At 41.8% G+C, this 26,165-nt stretch overlaps 1 protein-coding gene across 1 annotated transcript in view; it reads right to left on the reverse strand.

Moving 5' to 3' along the window:
* pitpnm3 (PITPNM family member 3) overlaps window positions 1-26,165 on the reverse strand; it is an 89,326-nt gene that overhangs the window by 36,205 nt on the left and 26,956 nt on the right. The window contains 2 exon segments of the mRNA XM_068317006.1: window positions 6,889-7,109; window positions 7,270-7,340. Of these exon segments, the coding sequence (XP_068173107.1) occupies window positions 6,889-7,109; window positions 7,270-7,340 (292 nt within the window).

Genomic DNA, 26,165 nt, shown 5'->3' on the forward strand with positions numbered 1-26,165 from the left:
AAATGTGTTCTGTCTAAACAGCCTGAATAACTCAGTGAAAGAAAACTAGGTGAAAGAACTTTTCAAGATTTTTCCTGAAAGATGTTTGGCCTCATAGGATTATTGACTCTGTAGAATTCTTTCAAATGTTTCAAAGCAGAAACCGTTGGGTGGAATTCAAACAGGGAAAGGTTAAAAGTGAATTACTAGAAGGTTCAACTGAAGAATATCACAAGGACCAACTGTGTAAAATATTCACTTTACACCCCAATCACCTATACAACAGAATAGAGGATAGTATGGAGGTCACAAATCACAGGGCAGAAAGAGAACTTTAACACCTGCAGAACAAGTCAGTCACTGATTATTTACACGTGAATAAATACTATGGTGTAGCCACTGTTTCACATTTAGAACAGCTCAACTAATTATTGGTTTGTTTGTGTGTCCATGAGTCAAACTGTTGTGTGACTTTCCCAGAGGCGAATGGAAGGACATTACTAATCCATCAGTGACCACCACTAACAACTTGAACCAGCGGCCACCAGTCGGTGCCCAAGAGGCAAAGTATTGTCCGCTAGATCCTTTCATTCAAATGGTGACATAATGTGAAAATTATTTATTTCATTATTACTCCTCCTATGTTTGGATTGTATGTTTCTGATAAGTAATGTTAAAAGTCGGGGATTTTTGGAGTCAATAGAAAACATTAATTTGCCCAATAGATGAATCATCAGTTCACGTTGTAATACATTTTTTTTCATTCACACAATTTTATGTTCATTGGAGGAAATTTGCATTTAAATTTGTATTTACAATTCATATTATTATCAGGGCTTCTTTTAGGGGCACATCTGTCATGGAGGTCAACATGAGACGAGTGTTCACTGGTCGGAATCGCTTTTGGTTAAATATTCCAGCGGCTGCTCCACCGAACCATCAGAATCCTTGCATTTAAAGGATATGATTAAATAGAAATTTATATTAAATATTTATATCTTGTAATAGAAAATAATAATTTTATTAAATGCCACTGATCAATATATTAGTGGCTGTGGTATTTAGGTTGTAGCTTTCACAAAGAAAAAACTGATAATTGAATTAATTAATAAGGTGGATTTTACATCAGTTTAAAATCTTAATCAAGCACATGTATAGATCCACACTGTTCCATCTAACAGGCTTCAGGTACGACAAGTGTTAAATTCATCAGCCAGAAAACATGGAAATACATTAAAATATGCTACCTGGGAGGCCTTTAGTCCCCGTAAAGAGACGCCTCACCTGTGGGTCCTGAAAGGTGGCATCATGTCACTACCAGGGGTCTGACTCTTATTTCAAGATGTGTGAAGCAGCAGCATTTTGTCCTTAAAGTATCACTGGACACAAATCCTCATTTGCTTCAGTAGAAGCAGCACTTAGCTTTTGTTGGTTTGTGAGGCTATCATTCAGATTTACAGTTCCTGGATTCTCCTGTGATTAACACGTTAGTGTTTCTAGAAGCTTTTTCAGGGATGGTGAAGAGATTCATTAACAACAGCAGGGAGAAGATAAGGCAGACTGAGCCGATTAAAAATCGAATCAGCCTAATCTTGCGCAGCGTAACCTTGGGATAGACTCTATCGTGTCATCTTTCCCACACCATATAATGTCAAACTGAAAACTCTGTCAGTTTGTCACATTCTTGCTTAATTGTTCTCCCATTTTCTAATGGCTGGCGTGACACTGCACACTGTTTGTGTTTGTACAATTAACATGAGCAGCAACAGGCCCCTGCAGACTCCTCTTAATTAGAGAGAAGGCTCAGAGGCTGTAGCAGCACCGCAGTAATGAGTCTCCATCTTCCTGAACTGAGGTCATTCGTTGTGCACGACAAATGCACTTCCTCCTCATCATCATCATCATCATCCTCCTCCTCCTCCTTGTCTTTGGTTTGAGAAAAAAGATTTGCACGACAATGAGCTCCATTTCTTTTCCTTTACTGATGTTCAAATGTAATCTTTTATTTAAAAAAATGTGTCTAGATCATGACAGAATCTTTTGTTGGCTGAGAGGAGGAATCAAATCGGAGCCTTTTCCCTGTCGCAATTAATTGGACGTGTTACAGTGGGATAACACATTTGGTGCTCTTTTCCAACCAGATGTATTTGTGGGAGTGTGTTTACGGAATATATGTGTGTGTTGTCCTGACACCCGGCCCCTTACCAGCAGTGCCAGGTACGTTGATTAGCAGGCAGAGTAAATAATGAGCACTCAGAGCACCTCAGAGCACAGCGGGCGTTCATCGCACAAGGCAAGAATGACAACACAAGCCCAAACTCATTCTCTATTCTGACACCTCACAGTACATTAGAAATTATGATCCAACATGGAAAAAGCTGTGTTTATGTGAAAGTTTGTCTCGAAGGCAATGAGGGTGTGTGTTACCTCCACTCTATGGTGTGATTTGCTGCAAGCTGTTACTTACAATAACAGCAAATGATCCACAAAGCAGCAATTCTTCCCTGAAGGGCAGCAAATTCATCTGATGCATGCGCATAAATGAGGCTCATCACAACCTCAAGTCCAACAACACCATTATAAGAGTTAGAAGTTACAGTAAGTGGAGAACATGTAGTTGGATATACTTTCTGTTTGCTGCTGTGAGGGTATGGATGAATATCTACATGCTGAACATATTGTGAGGTTATGTTCACGACCTGGAGTCGATTGGGTAAAAGTATACTTTGTCTGATAAAAGAGGGGAGCACTTAAAAGTCGCTTTTTCGATTGTGAAATGTTCCAATTAGTAGTTATCCTTGTGACTATTATTATCTGGAAAATCTGTGCCCAATTTCACAGAGGCTGCTGTTATGAAAAAAACTCAATTTGTGCTGAGGTGGATTGACCATTAGCTCTATCATTAGACACACTGTACTATTTAGCAATCAATTTTGAAAGGAAATGTACAGATCGCTCCCTCTAGGAGAACAACACCAGAATATCAAAGTGTACAACGGTGCTTATGCCCCTATGGCAAGAGCTGAACAAACAAATCAGAAGAAATGTGAGGGATTCACATCAGTAGTGCTGTCTCTATGAAGTATTCATGTTGTACAGAATCACTAACCTATACCCTGAACTATTGATTCACGTTGTTCTTCATGTTATGAATGAAACCTGCCCCTCCTCACCTGCCAGCCAACAAACTCCCCTCACCTGTTGCCACAGCTGCCTCTGCTTTCCAGTCAATCCCATTTCTACCGTCCCCAACATGCACCCTCTGCCAGATTGTTCAACATGATCCACTTTCCAGCATTTGTAACTGTCTTCCTGGTTGTGACTGTTTTTGTTCTTTTGGTCCTGTTCTCATCCTGGATATCTACACTTCTGTTCCTCACCACAAGTTTTGCCTGTTCCTAACTTTTCCTAACTGGATCCTATCTACTGTTCACCGTTTTGCTGATTCCCATGTGTGAAGGAATAAAGGTCATTACTGATTTACCTGGCAGTGAGCGCTGCTTTTGAGTCCTAATACATCCCGTTACACTAATATTAACAATCTAGAGGGATGTTTGACTTGTCTCTTTTACTTAATCCTATCTCCCACTGGCAAGAGCCCAATGTTTTGTCCAATTTAAGCAGACAAACCCACAAACTAAATCTGCCTCAGGGAAAATTGAGGTTTGTCTACTGGTGAATGTGCCTGAACAGTAGCAGTGTCAATAAAATCTATCTTAGTGCTAACAGTCACATTATTCTAAGGTTAAGAAGCTGCTAGACATGCTTTCAGCCCTGGGCTAAGTGAAATGTGGACAGTTTGGTATTATGAAGCCTCTCGACATGTCAGCAATTTTAGCACATTTTCTTCCACATTTCTTTAAAGTGCCTTGAAGTAACGTTCTGTTGTGATCTGGTGTTGTATAAATCAAAATTAGTTCAATTGACTTTACATATCATCATCTTTCAACTCAAATGTCATTCACTTAGTTATGGCTGATGCCTTATGTAGTAATTTTCACCCATACAATTTAATTGTATGGGTGAAAATTGTATTTAATTATATTTTCACTCAAAGCTCAAAAGAAAAATTACAATGTTTTAATAACTCAGCATAGGATGTCTTGAATTTGATAAATATCAAGTCTATTTACTTACAAATAAAATCCTGGAGAGAAAATAAACATTACTGTAGTTTGATTAACAATCAAACAAAGAATGTGGAATTATTTTATCAGACAGTGCTAAACCTGTAATTTTCTTGGTTTCTGCATCCATATTCGGCATTTCTATTTTAATTTATCGTGTTCCTCTCATACCTTTCTATTCCACTGGAGCATTGAGGTTTTCCAACTCTCTGGATGAGCCGAGATCCAGACTTACAAATAGAGGCCACCGGGCTTTTGTGCTCCTAATCTCTGGAACAGTTTACTGATTCAGATCAGACCTGACGAGAACCCAGAGAGTTTAAATCACTGCTGAAGACCCATCACCTGTCAGATTATTTTGACTTCTTGATTTTTTTTTTTTTGAGCTACCATCTTCATGAATTACTGTATTTGGAATCTTTGTGTACTTGCTATATTTTTTCTTGTTATAACATCTTCAGTAATTTGCAACTGTTGGCTGTTTTAAATGTACTAAATTATATAAATATGTTTTAATTTAATTATTATATTTAATTATTATATTCATTTCGTCTGACAGGAGTCTCATCGGGAAAAAAAAAAAAATCCCTGTTCACATTAAAACGTTTCACGTTTGAAAAATAAAAAGGCCACCATATTTATGTCTCACCACACATATGAGAAGGAGTCATAAGGATGTGACCATAATCCCTTCTGCTGGAGTCCCAGTGGAATGTGTTTGTCTGTGAAAACCAAGCGAGCATCAAACTGGAACATATCTACAGCAAACCTCTGTGCGGGTGCTTCATTCCTGCTAACGTCAATCACAAAAGCAGGCAAAGCCTCAACTTGGCTGCCAAACACATTGCCTGTGATTAGTGACAAGTCAGACAAAAACATCCTCAGCATATACAGTAATTGGAAAGCAGAAAAGAGTAAGTGCTGCTGTCAGAGATAAAGCTGCTGACCACTGGGAGACGAGAAATGAAATCATTTGTTACGCCGAAGCAGCTCCGTCTGCTCAGGCAGCAGACGTGACTGCGAAGAGAGCAGAAACGTGAACGTCAACATGTTTTTACCCCCTCCATCTCAAAAATACCCTCCAGTCCAGAGCTTCATGACTTCACATAGAGTGTTTCAAACAATATGAATTTTTAAATGGGGATAATGCTGCATAATTCATCATCTTTGATAGCTTATCCATTGACTGCTGTCCAACCACAACAACTGCAGGTTATTTCCAGTGTGAACCTGATCTCAACAGCTGAAACCGAAAATCTCAGATATTAATTAAATTGCAGTAAACCTCAGCATGAGCTGTAAACTTGTGTAAGTGAGGTTTTCATGTGATCACTAAGGCTCCATTTACATATTAAAAACCATAACACATCGATAAAAGTTAGGAGTAAAGTATTCCACAGGCCATCATTCCTGCAACAACTGAGATATGTGATCTGGACACTGACGAAAAATTGCACTGTCAACTTGAATCAAAATATTTCCTCAAATAACCTTCAGCACCCAAACAGGACTTCTTGCATCTATGCTATTTCTTGCATGTGTGTATTGTTTTTGTATAATTTCTGTTAATTAGTTCTGTCTGCACACTGAGAATGTCAGCCGGACACAAAAACACAGGGGAGGGGAGCAGAGGACCAAAACAACAACAAAAAGCAAAACCCGAATATTCTGGCTGTGCTCAAACAATAGTGACATCATTGAAAATCCTCCTAATTCTCAGTATGAGAAAGAATCAACATGGCCTCTAATGAGCGAAGCCACGGAAATGCCAAATACCAGGAGGCTGTCTCGTCAGCTGGTCTGTGACAAACAGTTGGCTTTTCAGTTTCATGTGCATTCAAGTCTGACTTGTAAAACTTGAATGAGCCAATTACTCATAAGAATTAATTATTTTCATTTTATTAACAGATGCTCCAGAGAAGATGCTGCACGCCTGGCAGAATAATTCAACATGGTGTCACAGGCCCACCTGGACTGGAAAACAATGTGTCTGAATGGTGGACAGAATAAACAAATCTATAACTGACATGCCCAACAATAGTCAGGTATTCTATTTGTTATCCCTAAATGTACGACCTATAAACTGAAGACATTGTTAAATCCAGCTAGGAGAATGTTTTTTTGCAAGGATTTGACTTTTAGTTTTATTTACTGCCTCTGCCATGCATCTTAAGGAATCAGTTCAGCTTATTTGTTTGTTGTTTGTCTGTTAGCAGGATTGCACAAAAGCAATGAGTGGATTTGGATAAGTGGGGAAGATCCGCGTATTTTGTTTGGTAGTTTTTTCAATGATTTCCATTTGCTATGTTAAAACTATCAGACTGACTTTAATGACACCTGGTTCACCTGGTGAAATGCATGAAAGAAAGCAATTCACAATTTAAAAATAATTTTTGATACACATTCACCAGAAGCTCCTGAAAAAAATGTAATGCTCATTAATATAATCCACCCCCATGAAGTTAAGGAGATGAACACCATTCTTTGGTGTTTGATGGTGTTGGTCAGGGAAGTCATCTTACACAGTGGTAATAAATATTCCATTTTGGTGGAGATCTGGTGACTGTGAAGGAGGTAAAGTATTTTTTAAATCATTTACATCACATCAATTCATTTGAGCATCAGCCCGCGTGCCATTCAAGTTTACACATGCATTTCCTTTCATTTGTCAGAGGTGTGAGAAAAACTGTATCAAACCGCATCTGGATTTAATCCAGATACGAAACACCTGAGCTGTGTAAACAGGGGTAATAAGATTCACTGTTCAAACAGGAACACTCACTTGGAGACCAGGGTGAAAGCCTCAGCGCACACAGCAGGACACGGCACCAGTTTGATCATCACGTGTTCACTGGCAGCCTGAAAATGCACCTGTGTCACCTTCTCCAACACTGATGCCAGAGTGGCCACGTCGCTGGTCTTTGTGCTGGGGTCCCCGCCCGCTGTGTCCAAGATGTTTCCCCCATGCACCACCAGCAGCAGCACATGTGTCTTACACTTCCCCTGCAAAATGGAGGAAACAGAGACACTTAAAAGAAGGAAAGAATGAAGGCCAAAATCCTTTGAAAGCAGTGCGGCTGTGTGGCCACACCGGTAACAGTGTAATCATGCATATGTCTGGCTGCTGATAAATATACTGAAAGACTGTTGGTAGGGATCCCACCTCTGTGTCCTCCAGTCCTTCGATACTGCTCTGAGGGGGGCAGCATGGGCTGCCCAGCTGGTAGAGACCCTCTGTATTGGATGAGTAGAAGGGAGGCAGTAAGAAGTGGAAGGAAAGAAAGAAGGAAACAAGAACAAAGAGAGTCAGAGTGGCAGAATTGGTCACAGGAAGACTCATTTCACTGAGTTTAGCTGATAACAGAAAGATAAATGGATATTGATCAGTGATTATGGTCAATATTAATAATGTCTCTTCATCCCTCCTCATCCGTAGTCCAAACTGGGACATGGGTCAATATACCCTTTGGCTCACATGGCATAAACAAGATTCAGAAGTCAATACTGACAGTAGACAAAAGGACAGTGGTTGCTTTTTTGCTGCAGCAAACAAACATGTGACTTCTTTCCTAAAGACAAAAGATGGCAGAATGTGCAGTGGATTCCTTTTCACCCCAACCCTGAGCAGCTGAAGCAACTCTCCCACCCCCCATGTGACACAGCATATCAGTAGAACTTGGCCAAACTCATTACCCTTTCAGGAAGCCTCTACAAGCCAAGCCATCTTATTCCTGAGCTCCCTGCTGTCTCACTCTCTATTTTCTCTCTATAGCTGAAGGCATGGTTCTGTGCTTGGCTCTCTCGCCTTGTTTATTTGGCCTCCTCATCTGGGACCAACCGCCATGGGAGACTCACAGACTCACACGCCGTCATCTCCCCTTTACTCCATTCCAAGCCCACAGCCTGCCTACTACTGCCTGCTTGTCTACATCAGCTCAGCGCACACAGGGGAGTCAGCACGCCAAACTATTTTGGTCACAAAGCAACAGGAAATCGATGAAAGGGAGTTTTTCTTTCCTCTGGAAGAGAGAGAGCAGAAAAGTTTGTCTCAAAAACCCTGAAACATGTATTTTAGAGTAAATACTGCTGGAGAGGGAAGATGTTGGCGTTTGCTAGAGAACTGTTGGTCAGCATCATTAATCAAAACACATAAAATGAATCTGAAACTATTCATTGTTTTTGCTAATCTTTCAGGTAACATCTGACATATACTTAATGTTTTTAACAATAAAAATACATGTTGTCTTAGACTGCCTGGGAATACGTCCTCTGATATTTTACCAAATAAGTGATTAACTGTTTTGTTGTATTACATATATATATTAATTATGCATAATATATCATGTTTTACATTTCATGAACGAATCTCAAGTCTCAAGTTCATGTCCCACATATTAGATGTCAAGACACCTGATAATTAAAATACATCAGTAAAGTACTTCAAGGTGGGAGGAGGTGCAATTTCATCAGGGTAACAAAATCCCATATATGAGTGTGTGTGTTTGAAATCCAGATAAATATAATCAGTTAGAGAAGAGTGCCTGAAGCACAACGATAACTAAAATTCCTGTCATTAATATCTGTAGTTTGTGGGCAGGAAATGTTACAACTACCATCCACTACACACTCTGGTGCTACTAGATGCTTTACATAACTGGATTACAATTTCTTCACACATTCATCTTTAAAGGTATTCAGTCAACCAAATGATACACAAGTGTTGTCTGTTTGACAAGCATCTCACACACAGCATTGTGCTAGAAAATGTGGTTGGCTGACAATCAGCATCTGTGCGCAGCAGACTGAAGCAAAGACAGGCAGAGAAAATAAAGGAACATCTTAATGTTTGTGAGAAGAGCGCACAACCTGGGTCGGGCATGAGGAATCTGCCTGAGCAAACTGACAAAGTCATCTTCTCGATGGTGTCACAGAGGTATGAACCGGCTTACTGCAGCTGGGAGCCATTTCTTTTCACCTGCAGGAGATTTGTGCTGCTGTGTGGGGATCCTAACAATCCGCCTGCCTGTCTGTTTTCTCTTCTTGTGCTTCATCTGAGCTCTGAGTTCTGTCAGTCAATATGAGCTCTATGAAGCTTAGAGGTATTCATACACTCTCTACTGTGCTCATTCCCTGCTAACTCATGACCTGATATAAAAAGCACTACGTGGAAAGTTAACGTTGTCGTAGCTCACTCGTATCATAGCCGAGTCCTGTGGTGTAAAGTCCAATCAGGTTCACATTCAGAGTGGGCACAGACAATCCATCAGTGGATCTGTCATCGTACCGCAGTTTGAGATGTTTCTCATTTATGAGAGAGGAAGAGAACATTGACCCCAGAGAGAAGGCTTTGATGAGGACATTTTTGTGCCGAGCTGAGGGAGAATGAGAATGATGAAATCGTGATGTATTGATTGGCTGTGGTCCCTCTTACACGTCATTCTGTCTGTGTAACAATCATTAAAAACATATTTTCTCCCAAGCAGGCTTGTTTTGTTTTCATCCATTTCAGAATCCTCTTTCTCTCTGGTCTCTCAACTCCAATTGAGTAGATGAAAGACAAACAAGAAGGAAGATGAGAGAGATTCTGCATTCAGACTGCATTCATCAGCAAGATCAGCCCGCAGACTAGATCTTCCCCAGGAGTATGAAAAGAGCTAAATGCCCTCCAATATTTCCTGCCCACTGAAGTGTGGATCTCCTCATTAGAGAGCCACAGAATCAGGAGGAATTATCTGTATTTCTGGTGAGATGTACAAATTAGCCTCTAGTCTAAACCTTTACCTCAATTCAACAAGACACACAACAAGATAGAATAGAATAGAATAGAATAGAATAGAATAGAATAGAATAGAATAGAATAGAACCACACCACACACAAACACACACATGATTAATAATCATCCTCTCAAACGCAAACACACACACACACACACACACACACACACACACACACACACACACACACACACACACACACACACACACACACACACAGAGGTAAAGGAGTCAGCTTAAAGTGAAATTTAAGCAAAACATTTCTCAGCCAACTACTCTGTCTCGACTTAACAAATAAACCAGAGGGACACAACAGGGAAAATAACATCCAGAAGTGTTTGTTCATGTAAACAATCATATTTTGTCATATTCATATTGCACCACAGCTTTGGTTACTGCAGTTACTCATGACTCAAGTTCACGTCTTTCTTTTCTGACGTTTTTCTATGTTTTTTTCTGGAGCAGAACAATTGTGACAAAAAACAAGTTCCCCCTCTGGGATCAACAAAATAATGACTGTGATGCTGATTGACCAGTCAGTGAACCAGACAACAGTAAACCAGTCACCATTTGACTTCTTTTGTTTTGGTCACCATCAGTATCAGAGAAGAAGATTGAGAGGGTAATCATCCAGATGCTTCCATATCTTTTTTGTTCTTATTTAGATGCTAAAGATGCTGGAGAAAGTTTCAAAGTCATGCATCACTCAATTGTTATTCCGAAGTGTGGGCAGTTAGTAGTAACAGGTTATGGCCCTCAATTTGCATTATTACTGTGTTGAACATCCCACTCTGACCCCCGGCACACGGCAAGCTCTCACACTCAGCAATCTGTTCACTGCTGTTGCCATCAGAGTCTGTCGTACCCCCTGCTGTAACAGGACCCCAGGGGACACCACCAGCTTCACAGCATGACGAATATGCTGTCCCCCCACCCCCACCACACACACACACACACACACACATTCACATTCCTTAGGCCCCGTCCACACGATGCCAGAACTTTTTGAAAACGCAACTTTTATTGTTGTGTTTAGCCTTCCGTCCACACGACATCGCAGTTATCCGCAAAGAAAACGCAACTTTTTAAAAACGCTGACGTCTTGCCTGCGACGAAAACCGCTGTGACGTCATATTTATGGGCCCGTGTGTACAAACGTGATGGATGTACGTATCTTGTTGATGGCAGCATTCTTGCAGGCATTTTGTGACAACAAAACACGGAGGATTTCAATTGGATAAAATTTGACTCAATACTGCCACCACATGGTTTGGCATGCTTATAGCCGTCTTCAAAAATGCACTGATGTGTTTACGTGTGGACGGAGATTTTATTGAAAACGCTGTCGTGTGGACGCGAATCGTTTTCGATGCGTTTCAAAAAGTTGCATTTTCAAAAAAATCCGTCATCGCGTTGAAGGGGCCTGAGTCAGCCACTGCAGCACATAAACAAACAAACTCCACACAGGTGGAATCAAGGGATGGGAGTAACTCAGTCCACTGGGTCTTGGGCTGTGGACTGGAGGGTGGCCGGTTCAAAACCCACATGTTCTGAGCCTGAAGCTGGGAAGGGTTCCACTGCTGTAGAAAACAACCCTGCTTGGTTCCCATGCCCGAGACTCCGCACCCCAAGGACCTAACCAGCTACAGGTCGGTGGCGCTAACATCCCACCATATGAAGACCATGGAGCGTCTGGTCCTTTGTTATCTCCGCCCCCTGGTGAGCCCATCACTGGATCCACTCAAGTTCGCTCTGTCTCACCTGGAGAAGCCTGGGAGCACTGGGAGGATCATGTTTTTTGATTTCTCCAGTGCTTTCAACACAATACAACCGGCACTTCTAAGGGACAAACTGTAGATCACCGGGTTGGACCAACACCGCATAGACTGGATATTGGACTACTTGACCAATCGCCTATGGTGCAGCACGGGGGCACCACAGGGAACGTTCCTAGCTCTGTTCCTATTCACCCTGTACACTACAGACTTCTCCTACAACTCCACCACTTGTCACTTGCAGAAGTTCTCTAACTCTGCAATCGTCGGCCTCATCACTGATTGGCACGACAGAGAGTACAGAGAACTGACCCAGGACTTTGTGGACTGGTGCCAGCGGAACCGCCTCCAGATCAACGCGGGTATAACCAAGGAACTGGTGGTGAATTTCTGCAGGCGAGGACTCTGCCCAGTTACACCGGTGAAGATCCAGGGTATGGACATTGAGGTGGTGTCCTCGTACAAGTACCTGGGTGTTCACCTGAACAATAAACTAGATTGGAGTACCAACACTCACTTCTTATATAAAAAGGGTCAGAGCAGACTCTATCTGCTCAGGAGGTTGAGGTCTTTTGGAGTGCAGGGGACAGTCCTGAAGACCTTTTATGACACGGAAGTAGCCTCAGCCATTTTTCATGGGGTGGTCTGCTAGGGGAGCAGCATCACTGCGGCCGACAGAAAAAAACTGGACAGGCTGATTAGGAAGGTGGGTTCTGTGCTGGGATGCTCCGTGGACTCAGTGGAGGTGGTGGTGGAGAGGAGGATGACAGCCAAACTGTCATCGATGATGAGGAACCACTTCCACCCCTTACAGCGCACACTAAGAACACTGGAGAGCTCCTTCAGCGATACGTTGTTTCACCCAAGATGCGTGAAGGAACGCTATCGCAGGTCCTTTCTGCCCACGGCTGTCAGACTCTACAACCAGCAATCCTCCCAGCAGACCACTCAGCGAACACCACATGCTAAATCCGGATGACCAATGTAAACTGCAGTTTTGTAGTGTAAATTAAACTGTAAATTGTTGATAATATGATATATGTTAATATGTATACCAAATGTGAATATTTATATTTCATTTATTGCATATGTTAATATGTATGTGTATTATTTAAGTATTTATGTAAGACCCCCGTCCCCCCCGCTGCCACGATCGCACAAATTTCCCCACTGTGGGACAATAAAGGATGATCTTAGGGTATCTTATCTTATCTTATCTTATCTTATCTTATCTTATCTTATCTTATCTTATCTTATCTAATTTGGAGTGTGAACTGGTAGTTGGAGAGACATTGGTTTGGCCCCTGAGCACTGCCAAGATGTCCTTGAGCAAGGTACTGTCCCTACGGGGATAAATAAATTCTTTTTCTTTTTCTTCTGAAACCTGGGACATTCTTGCTGTGAGACAACAGCACTACCCACTGCACCACCATGCTGCCCACACCAGCATGTATTCAGTGGGTTTACAATTTACAGAGTGGATGTAAACTAAGTGATGGGATTGTGAGGAAATGCAGAAACGATAGTAAGTCAGTCAAAGAGCTGAAGGTGCATTGATCAGCCTCTATCTGTCACTATGGCAGCTGCCTATCGTTTCTGCAGAGCATGAAGACTAAAAATAATGCTCAATCAGCATTTCCAAGAGATGAAGAAAGGCTTTAACTTGCAGGAGGAGAAATCCACGGAGAGCCATGGTGTACAGCTCCGTTTTGTTCCCTTTCATTTCATGCAGCTATCCTCCCTCCTCTCCCCTCCTTCCGTCCCCCTCCGGAGCTCCAGGCGTTGACAGTGTTTGTTCTGGTGTGATTATCTGTTGTCACTGAGTGATTCTCAGCATTTCTGACTTCACTTCATGTCAGAAAGACATACACATATACACACCGATGCTAATGTAATCACACAACGAGAGCGATGCACAAGAAGAAGGTTTTAGAGAGATGGATGCTTGAATAGAGGCACAATTATGCCAGCGGGGATGTAAAAAAAAACAACAACAACAATACTCTCAACACAGAGATTTCCATCTTTTAGATCCCTTACCGGTAATCATCCTCTCTCCTCTTCCTCTTCCATATTTGCCATATGAAAGAGAAAGAGAGTGTGTGTGTGTGTGTGTGTGTGTGTGTGTGTGTGTGTGTGTGTGTGTGTGTGTGTGTGTGTGTGTGTGTGTGTGTGTGTGTGTGTGTGTGTGTGTGTGTGTGTGTGTGTGTGTGTGTGTGTGTGTGTGTGTGTGTGTGTGTGAGTATGTTTATTCGCCATCTTTTGTCAAAATTCTGGGGAGATGCTGTTTTTATATTTGCAGGATTTTCACTTCTCTAAGCAGAGAATTTCAATATTTCCAAGAAAAAGCACATAAATCTTCATGTGAATTTTACTGAGAGAGAGACTGTGCCGACATAACTATTGAGTCTTAAAAGTGACCATGGGGGAAACGGTGGCCAGAATACAGATGAGGACTGAATTTATATTTTCTGTCATGCTCTCTGCATGAATATCTGAACAGAGCTACAGGGTGCGTGGAGAGGAGGGAGCTGTGGTGCTCAGTCAAAAATGGCAAGATCAGTCTCCCACTCAACGCATTTATCTCTGGGTCACTTTGTGGAAATACATTCCACCATACACAAAATAAAGGCTTCTGTTGGGTTGTTTTCTGCCAGGGATGACTTGTTCGTCATCTCCAAAGTGTCGACTTCTGACGTAGGCATTTGCAGCTAATTTTATCCCTGTTTGGCAGCAAAAAAGCAGAAAGCAGCCAAGCCAGTGTCAGTAGTTTTTGTTTATCACTCTATAATGAGTTATGTAACGTGTGCTATTTCAGGTGGACTATATTATACAGCATCAGTCACTGAATGAAGTGGAAAAAAATGGCGATGAAAAGAGCACAGCATAAATATACAGATAACAATGTTGGTACAGTGAACAGATGGAGGGCCTGAAAGATGCTGGAGCGACGGCTAACAGCACCTCAATGAATGGCGATGAAGAAGAAGAAGAGTACAGTGGAAAATTAGAGGATCGTGTGCTCCAGGCTTTTTTTCTGTGTCCGAGGTTTTTAGCACTATTGCTTCCATCGACAGTAAAACTGTTTACAGTCGCCCGTGGCTTGTGGAGTAATGAATGAAAAAAGATAGGGAGGGGGGCGATGAAAGAACACGAGGTGGTGATGCGATGAGATGGGTGTGAAGGAGCGGAAAGGCCAGGGGGAGACGAATGGTTATAGAAGCTGACGAGAATAGAAAGGGATGGGGGGGGGGGGGGGGTAATGGAGAGCAAAGGAAGAGGTTACAAACCCAGGGACACATTTAAGGAATCGACAAATATAGAGATCAAAGGCTAGTGGATGTCACCACTGAACTGTTCAAGAGAAGGAGAATAATACGGCTGCGCCTTCACACCTGAACAACACTCAAATCTGTCTAGGCTACTCCTGTGACAGAACACAGCAAACCATTGAGACATTTTTAGGAACAAAAAAGAGGCTGGAAGCTCCAACGCTGAACAAACCACAAAAATACTACAGGATATTAAAGCTCAAAATCAATATCTTTAAGACTTATAATATAACAACAACAACAACAACAACAACAATAATAATAATAATAATAATAATAATATATGATAATAGTAATAGTATAATATAATAATAATAAGGGTGTTTATATAATAATAAGGGTATAATAATAAAAGTGTGTTTGTGTGAATAAAGCTGTGTATTTCCCCTAAAATGAACTGCTAATAATAATTTTATGATTTAAACGTACATTGTGTTATAGAAGCTGGGATTTCCTGCAACATGACTGTGCACATTAAACCCATGATATCAGCAAGAGAAGACCAGAGGTCAGGTCTTTCAAATATATTAATGTGGGTATTCCAAGATGTTGTTGTTGAGCCAGTCCAACAATTTGTCCTTATTACATTCATAACAATTTTTCAAAGACTTAAACATTAAAAGGGGACCCTATGCGGAAGTTGGCTGGCATTCCTGGCATTCCGCGTGCTTGTCAAAAGATCTAAATAAGGAAAGGCATCATTCTAGCAAACGGTTGTGTTTAAAAATCTTCATGAGAACACTTTTTGAACTATACCTTCTGTGTAAGTGGAGGGTAAGCACCCGAGCAACAGCTACTGACCTGCTTTTATGTTAATAATATGTAATGATGTGTTTAAAGACAGTTTTGCTGCCTAAAAGTTGTCCAAAAAAGTACATTTCCGTGACGCAGGGTACACCCTGGATGCCTCGCTACCCCATCAAGGGGCCTTCCCCATATCATTACCCAAAAAAAACATCACATTCCACACAGACAGTAAAAACACAAAAATAGATATATAAAATTTATCCACTATGATATGAGATGCTGGTCTACATAGTCACTGAAATTCTGATATGTGTGAAGAGCAATTATCTAATCAATCAACCTTAGTACATCAACTTATTCTGTTAAATTTCAATGAGTAGAAGCTCATCACATTCACATGAAAGACCAGCAGTTCTCAATTCCCACATGATTTCAGTCACTTTTGTGCAGCTGCTATTGACAACGTGGCTTTGAGAGCTTATTTTTTTTACTAGCTTAGTTTTGCTCAGCTAAATTTATGTCTTTAATATTATTCTGCCCCCACAAGGTGTGGGATGTAAACACAAAACCAAGGCAGAAAGTCATCAGGCATGTGCACATTTGTATGCAGCACCACGCTGGAGACAGTTTCTATTTTGGGCAAGCTTGACTTTGCTGCAAGTTAAGGGTGACAGACAGAGAGAGGGAGACGCCATCATCATTGCATACAGTAGATGGTAACGATTCAATGCAACAGTCTATATCTTAAATATGCACCAGTGGAACAAGCAGTGCCAGTGTTTTCCTTCCGTCACGGAGGGTATCACAGATAACACATCTGAATCCAAGGTCTGATAAAAGGTTTGCTGGAAAACAAACCTGTGTGATATGAGTGTTGTTTGCTCATGTGCCTTGTCATCGCAGTCGTGAGGTGTGATTGAAATGGAAAGCACCTGCCATATGATTCACTGCGTCACACAGATTACATTACCGTAGCAACATGTAGTCTTTGTCTCTGTTTTCATTTCATAGATTGGTAACCGTATTGTTTTCCTAAATGAATACAAGATAAAGACAGATGGTCTCAGTGGGTGTCAGTCTGGACTGGGGCTGCATACATACAGAGATACATTACAATGCCTATGGCTCAGCATCGCCTGCTATAGTGGAAAAGCATGGCTCAACATAATAACATAACATAAGTATTTAGGCCTTGATAAAAAGCTGCAAATAACAAAACTGAATGTTGAGCCATTATAATCTCATGCAAAGAGGCTTGACTAGTGTTTGGTGAAATTTTTATTGATCTGTTGTCAATAACCTCTCGTGCTACAAAGCCCTTGGGAGGGCTAGAGCACCCTGGAACAATGTGGGCATTTCTCCAATTCATTAGCTGGCCATCACACTGAGAGACGAGTAACCATTCATGCTGATAAGCAACTACAAATGATGGACAGATTCACCAGTGTTGAATGTTTTGACTGTGGAAGGAAGCTGGAGTAACCAGAGGGAACCCATGCAGACATGGGAAGAACATGCAAAGTCTACAGAAGTTCTGGAGTTGACAGTTGACTCGTGCCTCCTTGCTCTGAGGTGACATCACATCCCAGTGCTTCCTATTGTTCAAAATTGTCTATAGTATGTGGTTTACATGCAATAACAGATATATACTCTCAGAGACCTTGACCAACCAAATAGAAGACTTACTCACGGCTTTGTGGACTTACATTTAAAAGGTAACTAGTAATTTCATAATCATATAATAAGTAATACTGCAAGAATGTTTTTCATTCCTCCCCACCAGGAATCCATTTCATTAGTTGATTTGTCTGCCCCAATTTCCGAGCAGCAGATTTCAGACTGCTTTAACACAAAAGGCTACATGAACTGATTAGACTTGGTCAAGGTAACTGACCTAGTCTCCTTCCCATCCCAAGTGCCATGGAAAGCTGTATTGTCATGATGAATAATTACAATCAAGATGCCTTCATGAAAGTCATAAATTACAGTCTTCTCTTCAGATTACTCAAGCAGCACAGTTGGCTTCATGGTTTAACATCTCAAATTATGAAAACCAAATTTTTATCTGGTCTCTACATATGTATAGTGGTCCTCTCTGATCCTACCAACCAGGCCCTGCGTCAACTACACAGCCCACCCACTGAACAGTGCTCAAACATGCTGCACAGTCTCAGCTCGTGTTGTGACGCAATGACAGGAGTGATCCGCATAGCCCGACGAGATCATCACGAGGTGAAGTTCGGTGTGTCCAGTGGTAAAGTAGCAGTGTGTCGCGATGATATCGCTCAGAGCTAGACACACAAGTTGCTCCGGCACAGGAACAGCCTGTTCTCAGTAGAGCTCATTCGATCAAATTTTAGACAGCTGAATTTCAGGTCCACGGATCAGTTTTGGGGAATACATTTTGCATTCAGTGTCATTGGATATCCAACAGCTGTTTGAAATTGATTAAAAGGAGAATAATATGGGACCTTTAACTAATGGTCACTATTTATTTTTCCTCTTTTTAGTTTATTCAGGGTTGCATAATTTCCTTTTCAGACAGCCTCGCTCACATTTTAAACTTCCAAGCCAAGCACTGCTGATGTCACATTCTTGGCATCTTGGTAGCTTACCCTCCCTCTTACATTTGCTGTCTGTAGTCACACATCAAGGCACCATACAGTAAGGCAAAGCTGTAATTGGTAAAACTACCAAGAGTTACCCAATTTATGTTCTTTCATTGGTTTATTTTTTGGTGCGTACAACAAAAGTAAAGACCGTCTTCTTCTTTTCCTTTTGGCTTTTCCCTTCAGGAGTCGCCACAGCGAATCCCTGTCTTCTACATCCTCTTCTCTCACACCAACTACCTTCATGTCCTCTTCCACTACATCCATAAACCTCCTCTTTGGTCTTCCTGCCTGGCAGTTCAAAACTCAGCATCCTTCTACCAATACTGGGCTTGCGCTAGCCATTCGCCACTTCGCCATAGGCAAAGTAAATTCCAGATTGTCTACAAGGTTTTTAATTTTTTTTAAATTTTTATTTTATATACTGGTTTGATCCCCGAAGGGAAACTAAGAACGCACACTCTAGCTAATGATCCAAAAGCATGCATACATATATATTTGTGAGTACAGGCCCCTGTATAACACACACACAAGGGGGCCTGTGGGCATGCAGGGGAGGTAGAGTGGCAGGCAGCTCCTTCTTGTTGCGCCTCAAATGAGCAATTTGTAAAGGGGACGGCACCTTGCTCAAGGGTGCCTCGGCAGTGCTTTTAGACTGTGTAGCCACAGTGGCGTTCTTATTTTTACGGAAAAAAGGCCAAAACTTAATACTTTTTCGCTCGCTAGTGCCGATATTTTTCGCTAGTGCCACTATTTCCGCCGGCACCGCTTTTTCTGCATGCCAACGGAATTTAACCAAAGTGACCCGAACGCTCCCAATCATTAAATATGCACTCGGGTCATGACCTCCTATCGTCCAATGAAAAACAAAGATTTTTTACAAGCTAAACCTGCGAATTGGTGTATGACAAGGCGAGGACGATCGATTGAAATAGAATGAGAATAGAGTGTTTTATAGTAGATTTTGCATTAAAATTCTAATTGAACAACAAATGGTGAATGCTGAGAGGGGGGAGGAGTGGTGACAGACCGATCAGAAGGTAAATGAAAGATATTATCAATACTTTTTTGTAGTCTTAGACTTTTGATCTCTATAACCGGCAGGAATAACCAGCGATGGATCTAAATGTGTATTCACCTCGCTTGCTATTTTTCATGCCTTTTTAAATTGAAATGAAAAATCATATTATCGAATTGTTAAAAAAAAATTAACTCTTGCATACCAATGGTGTTGCCTAAGTCAAAGTTAAAATGTATTCTAGTCCAAGTAAAACTTACAAGTAAACATTGAGTAATATTTTGTATGACTGTATCTTCACATAGTGAATGCAAGTTTTCAATTGTTGAATCTCACATTTATACCTGTATAAAGTATGATAGAAATAAAGATAGTTAAGCTTGAACTGTTGACTTTAGTGTATTTTTGTAGGTAAACTGAACAGAAGATTTTGCCCTCAGAATGCAGGAAAACAAACCCATTTTCTAAAATTTTTCCCAGGGGGGCCCCCCGATCCCCCATGTGGGGGGGTATCCCCCACACACATCCCTATGGCAAGTGTGGTTTTACACCCCCCAACAATTGAAAACTTGCATTCACTATTTGAAGACACAGTCATACAAAATATTACTCAATGTTTACTTGTAGGTTTTACTTGGACTGCAAGACATTTTAACTTGACTTAGACACTTTGATTTTAATAAATTTGATTCTTGGTATTACTCAATGTTTACTTGTAGGTTTTACCTGCTATTACAGCAAGCCGCTGTCTTGGACACAGAATGCGGCTTTTTGTGGCTTACTCAATTCTTTTACACTGAGCCACAGTGGCTTAGTCATGCTAGCTCCTAGTGCAAGCCCAGCAATATATTCACTATCTCTCCTCTGGACATGTCCAAACCATATCAGTCTGGCCTCTCTGACTTTATCTCCAAAACCTCTAACATGTGCTGTCCCTCTGATGTACTCCATCCTGATCCTATCCATCCTGGTCACCCCCAAAGAGAACCTCAGCATCTTCATCTCTGCTACCTCCAGCCCCTTTCCCTGTCTTTTCCTCAGTGACACTGTCTCTAGACCAAACAACATCGTTGGTCTCACCACAGTTTTTGAAGAAATAGGACAGATTAGGTGTAACAAATTCTCCTGAGGGCATACCAAGTAGAACTCTCCTGACACTGAAGTGAAAACTGTTCTGCATACTTGCCACAAACTTAAAAACAAATGAATGTTGTTAAATAATAATAATAATTATTGTCTCACTTCACAGGCAATGAAGTAACTTATTTCAAATTACTATTTATACACAGAGCCATGTGTCATATATCCATATTAACATGTTTCGGCAGTCAGGGGTGGAGCATCAGGACCGATGCATCCTGGTTCGTGTAGGAAATGAAGTAGCAGTGTTGCCAATAGTGAAACACCATCTCTTTTCTTACTACCTAACACTTTTCTTACATCTCTGACCTTCAGAACACCACTGCCCCAGTTTCAATACATTCAATGAATACTTTTTATGGACTATACTGTACTCTACCGCTGCGGTTTAAGCGAGTTATGATTACAAAGTGAAAATAAGGCTACCTTTTGTGAAAAAAGGAGCTATTTTTCATTCAACTTCTATGTAAATAATCAATGTTATTTTTTTGTCTGTGGGCTCTGGAGGTACTTAAATTGTCAAGCACTCTTGTGTGTAGCAGCTCCAACTCCACAAACCTGGCATCAAAGAAGATATGACACACAAAGACGTGTCTTGTTTTTTGTGATGGGATGTCTGATGCAGGAACCAGGAGAGTAACTGGGAGTGACGCCGGCTGCAGGAAGCTATCAACTACTGTCCGGTCCAATCAGCAGCTCTCATTAGTAACATTACTGCTTGCTTTTTTAAACTGTACATGCATGTATTGAAGTTGGTCAGCCTTCATTAATTTCATATCCCATCTTCATTTGTACATGTGTACTTATCACTGCTAATTTGATTGAGTCCACTCATCGTCAGCTTAACGTTGTGGTGAACTTCTTCATACACAGACATCAGAAACAAAGCATGGGTAGGGTTTATGTGCACCTGATCTATTTAAGAATAAGATTCACTTCCTACCGTTATTTTCTTCCCTGATTCTTGTGGAAATTTCAGGATCAGTCTTTTGTTGGTAAATGCTTCACCATATTCACCTGCATCTGCAGATAAAACCTTTATATTGATTAAGTATTAAATGGGAATCCTTGTTTAGTCATTATCAAGCAAAGATAGGCAAATGTCTTTGGGAAACAGGTTTGTATAAAGAATAGATGGGCTTTGGAATCTTTATACAGTACATATCACTAAAATCCCACTAAACAGTTAAATGCAAAAGATTGTATTTTGATTTAATTTGCTTTTTGGAATCACCTCATCAGTAGTTATGTGATCCTTTCAAAAAATTAAATAAATAAAATACAGAAAATATTAAATTTCTTTTATTTTACTTTTCATTTAACCAGGAAAATGTCCCATTGAGTTACAGTAACTTCATGGAGTCCTGGCCAAGACATAGAATTACACAAAGGAGAAGAAAGGCCACAAACTACACCATAAATGACAGACAGCTGAAAAGGCACTACTTTGAAAACCGTTGTATTGTTCAGTCAAGTTTGATTTTAAAATTTTTAAAAAGTATTAAGAGGTGGAAGTGATTCTAGATTTGAATTTTATCCCAGACATTTGGTCCATACGATGAAAAAGCTGTTTTACCAAGTTATGTTCTTGTTGATGGGGTGTTTGATAGTAATTTTCCTGATAACCTAGTGCTGTAAACAGTATCATGGTAGGAAAACAGATTTGAAATGTAGAGGGATATTTTACCCTTAAGTGCTTCAGCAATAATAACAAGGCAGTCAGACTGCAACATCCTGCGACACCCCTGAATGTAACATTTTACACTGATCTACACATTTTTGTGCCGCTGGCTTCCTGAAAATGTTGCTTTCTTTGTGATTATATCTCATCAGGTATAGAGTGCGCCGTCGTTCCTCGCTGTTAATGTGTTCAAGGAACCACACACATTAAACGAATTCCGTGATAGAGCAACAAACTATTTATCTTATTATTTACAGTAATATAAACGTTTAATACTGATATTAAACCACCTTCTATCTGTGTTACCTTTTCCCACACTCTTATTGACAGTTTAAAGCAATTTTGTGTCTCAAGTAAGTCCGAAAATCACAGACGTTCTGGATGCCATCAGCCAATAGGACATGCGTACAATATCACGTCACTATGTTCCAAAAATCCGTGCTGAGTACAAAAGTCGAAATTTGTCCTTGACCTTCTTTCCTCAAGGTCAAAGTCATCATCTCATTTTCTTCCCCTTTGCCTCCCAACTAATGTGCTTTTTCTTTCATCTTTCTATCTGCAACGGTTATGAAGATATTTGGTGGACGGACGGACGGATGGACACACAAACACTGAAAATTACAATATATCACCGCTTCGCGGGATGTAACAACGGCATGGGATTTCCTTCAGAGAGAGAAGGAGGACCATTGTCCAGTTTCATACAAGTGCAGTGGTGAGTTCTAGCTGACACACCTATAATGAAGCACATGGCTGAGTGGTATAATACATCTAGTTTGTTCAATAAAGATGAACTGGAGTGCCACCATAGCCCAACACTGATAAGAAGATGCCCTAAAACATTTATTCAGTCTGAAAACCAAAACTAGCTTGGGTTTTTAGAGCCTCCCAACATGGACAACAAGAGAGAGTATTTGGATGAAACTATTGCAGTGCCACCCTGTGTTGATGCATTAAAATTCACTGGAGAGCATGAATTTAAAAAAAACATTGGTTCTTTTTCAGCATTCAGAATCAACTTCAACGAGAGATGCTTCCACTTGACTAAAAGTGTAATGGTATCATCTGCATAACGATGGTCTTTGGTTGCTTGAACTCCCTACCTAGATTATTGATAGAAATGGAAAATAAATTATGACCCAAAACATTGTGGGGCAACCATTGTTACCTCTAGTAGGGGAGAGGTTAAATTATCTAGTGCCACAAACTGCCACAAACTGGGGTACATGCCACAAACGGTGCTACTAATGCCTATGCTTTGCACTTTTTTGCAGAGGCACTGTGTCAAATGCTTTGGATAAGTTGTAAATATTGCAGCCAAAAAGTTCTTTTATATAAAGCATGTATGATATAATTTGTTTTACTGAGGTTACATCTGTAACTGTACTATGGCCTCGTGGGAAACAAGACTGAGTTTAAAATGAGATTTAAAATGCAATTAAGAAATGATTAACTTGCTCATTTATGAGAGACCCAAACAGTCTGGCTAGAACGGATACTCTAGAGATTGGATGATAACTGTCTAAGAGACATGTATTTAATATTTATCTTGACACAATAGTGACATGCCATATAGTATATACTGAATATATCAGTGAGAAATTATTTTTCCTTGTTGCAGGGTTGATTTATAGCATGTAGGTCTAATGCTAGTTTTTTGATGTGTTTGATTATGTGGGGATGTCTTTAACGTTCAGGTTCTGCCACTAAAATTAATGGTAACAGCGTTCATTCTGGATTTAACAACTTAACAGCATTTTATCGCACTAGAACTGACAGTGAAACTATAAAACACTGTCTGTGATGGAAGCATGTTAAACTGACTCTGACTTAAAGCCTAACTGTTAACCTGTCTTTTTTGCATAAAATACCTGCTGCCTGAATAGATGATAAAAATTGATGATAAAAATCATTTTACACATATATGGCCTCTTGAACTGTAATAAAAAAACTTTTGGCTTCGATCAATAATGCAGACCGCCTTTCTCTTTATAAGCTACTCTCGGCATTTACTGGACTTTTCAAATACTGTGATGTTAAATCTGTGTGAAACCGGTTATTCATTTATTGTGGCTGAATATTGACACCAGAGACTTTAAAAAAAATATTTAGCTTCAATTATCAATGAAAAATTCACAAGCAGAATTGCTTGGCTTTTCTAATCAACTGGTGAATTTGTCACAGGGTGCGAACAGGACCCAAGTGCAGCACAAAGAGACAAGACAGGAGTTAAGTTAGAATTCTTGGGACCCCGAGGACTCCATGCCCCCGGGGTCAAGCGCCTCCCCCTTAGATGCAGGCCTGTCCCCCTTGGATTCCTCTCGACGAGGCCGCCCACGGGTCCGAGGTGCTGGTTGCTCCGGGTGTTGGTGGTGGACATCGCACACCATCAGGGGGTCCACAATGTGGTAACCCGGGACCCAAGACCTCTCCTCCAGACTGTACCCCTCTCAGTCCACCAGGTACTGCAGTCCGCGACCCCGGTGGCAGGAACGAATGATGCAACGGGCTGCGTAGACTGGTCGTCCTTCCACTTGGATGGCAGGAGGCAGAGGGGGATGAGCTGGGGACCGAAGGCTCTCATGCACAGGTTTGAGTCTTGACACATGGAAAGTGGGGTGAACCCGCATAGTGCGAGGTAATAGTAACCTTACTGCCATCGGGCTGATTATCTTAGAGACTGGAAATGGGCCCACAAACCTAGGGGCCAGCTTTTTGGACTCTACACGCAGGGGAAGGTCTCGGGTGGAGAGCCACACTTTCTGGCCCACCTGATATTCGGGTACAGGAGTCCAGCGGTGGTTAGCAGCGGTGGCATAGCGCTCCCCGGTGCGGAGTAGGGTGTTGTGGGCCCTGGACCACACCTGACGGCAGCGGTGGACGTGAGCAGAGGCAGAGGGGCAAGAGACCTCGGCGTCCAGGGCAGGAAACAGAGGCGGTTGGTAACCATAAACACAGTGAAAGGGTGAGAGACCGGTGGCGGAGCTGGTCAGCGAATTGTGGGCATACTCAACCCACACCAATTGGGAAGCCCAAGAGGCGGGCTCCCGGGAGACCATGCAGCGCAGAGCGACCTCCAGGTCCTGGTTCATTCGTTCCGTCTGACCGTTGGTTTGTGGGTGAAAACCCGAGGACAGGCTGGTGGTGGCACCAATTGAGCGACAGAACTCCCTCCAGAATGCAGAGGCAAACTGGGGACCACGGTCCGACACCACATCCAGGGGCAGTCCATGAATACGGAAGATGTGCTGTGTTATCAGTTGAGCGGTCTCCTTGGCAGAGTGAAGCTTCAGCAAAGGAACAAAATGAGCCATTTTGCTGAACCTGTCGACAATGGTGCAGATGACAGTGTTACCTTCGGAGGCTGGCAGGCCGGTGACAAAATCAAGTGAGATGTGAGACCAGGGATGCTGAGGTACGGGCAGAGGCTCCAGGAGACCAGCGGGAGCCTGGTGGGACGCTTTGTGTCGGTTGCAGACCTGGCAGGCCTTAACAAAGTCCCTGAAGTCCCTCTCCAGAGACGGCCACCAGAAGCGCTGGTGAAGAAGGTCCCGGGTCCTGAGAGCCCCTGGATGGCACACCAGTTTGGATGAATGGATGAACCCCACTCCAAAACCTCAGTGCGGAGGTCAGCTGGGACAAACAGGCGGTAATCGGGACAGGCACTGGGTCCCGGCTGGCTCTCAGTGGCGGCACGGACTCAATGCCCCAGTGAAGTAGGCACCTCGTGAGAAACCAGTTCATCCTTGATGTAGTCCGCCAAGCCGTGAAGAAAAGTGGCAACCAGGGCCGTAGAGTTCCAGCCGCTCTGACTGGCCTTGGTGCGGAAATCTACGGAGTAACCTGCCACCGTCTGGTTCCCTTGGCGCATACCCAGTAGTCCCCGATCCGTCTCTGACCTGGAAGACCCCAAGCCAAAAACCTTGCGCAACTCCTCCGAAAAGAGCTGGAAGGAGGCACAGGCGGGAGACTGCCTCTCCCA

The sequence above is a fragment of the Antennarius striatus genome, chromosome 6 (assembly GCF_040054535.1).
Source record: "Antennarius striatus isolate MH-2024 chromosome 6, ASM4005453v1, whole genome shotgun sequence".
In the NCBI taxonomy this organism is placed as follows: domain Eukaryota; kingdom Metazoa; phylum Chordata; class Actinopteri; order Lophiiformes; family Antennariidae; genus Antennarius; species Antennarius striatus.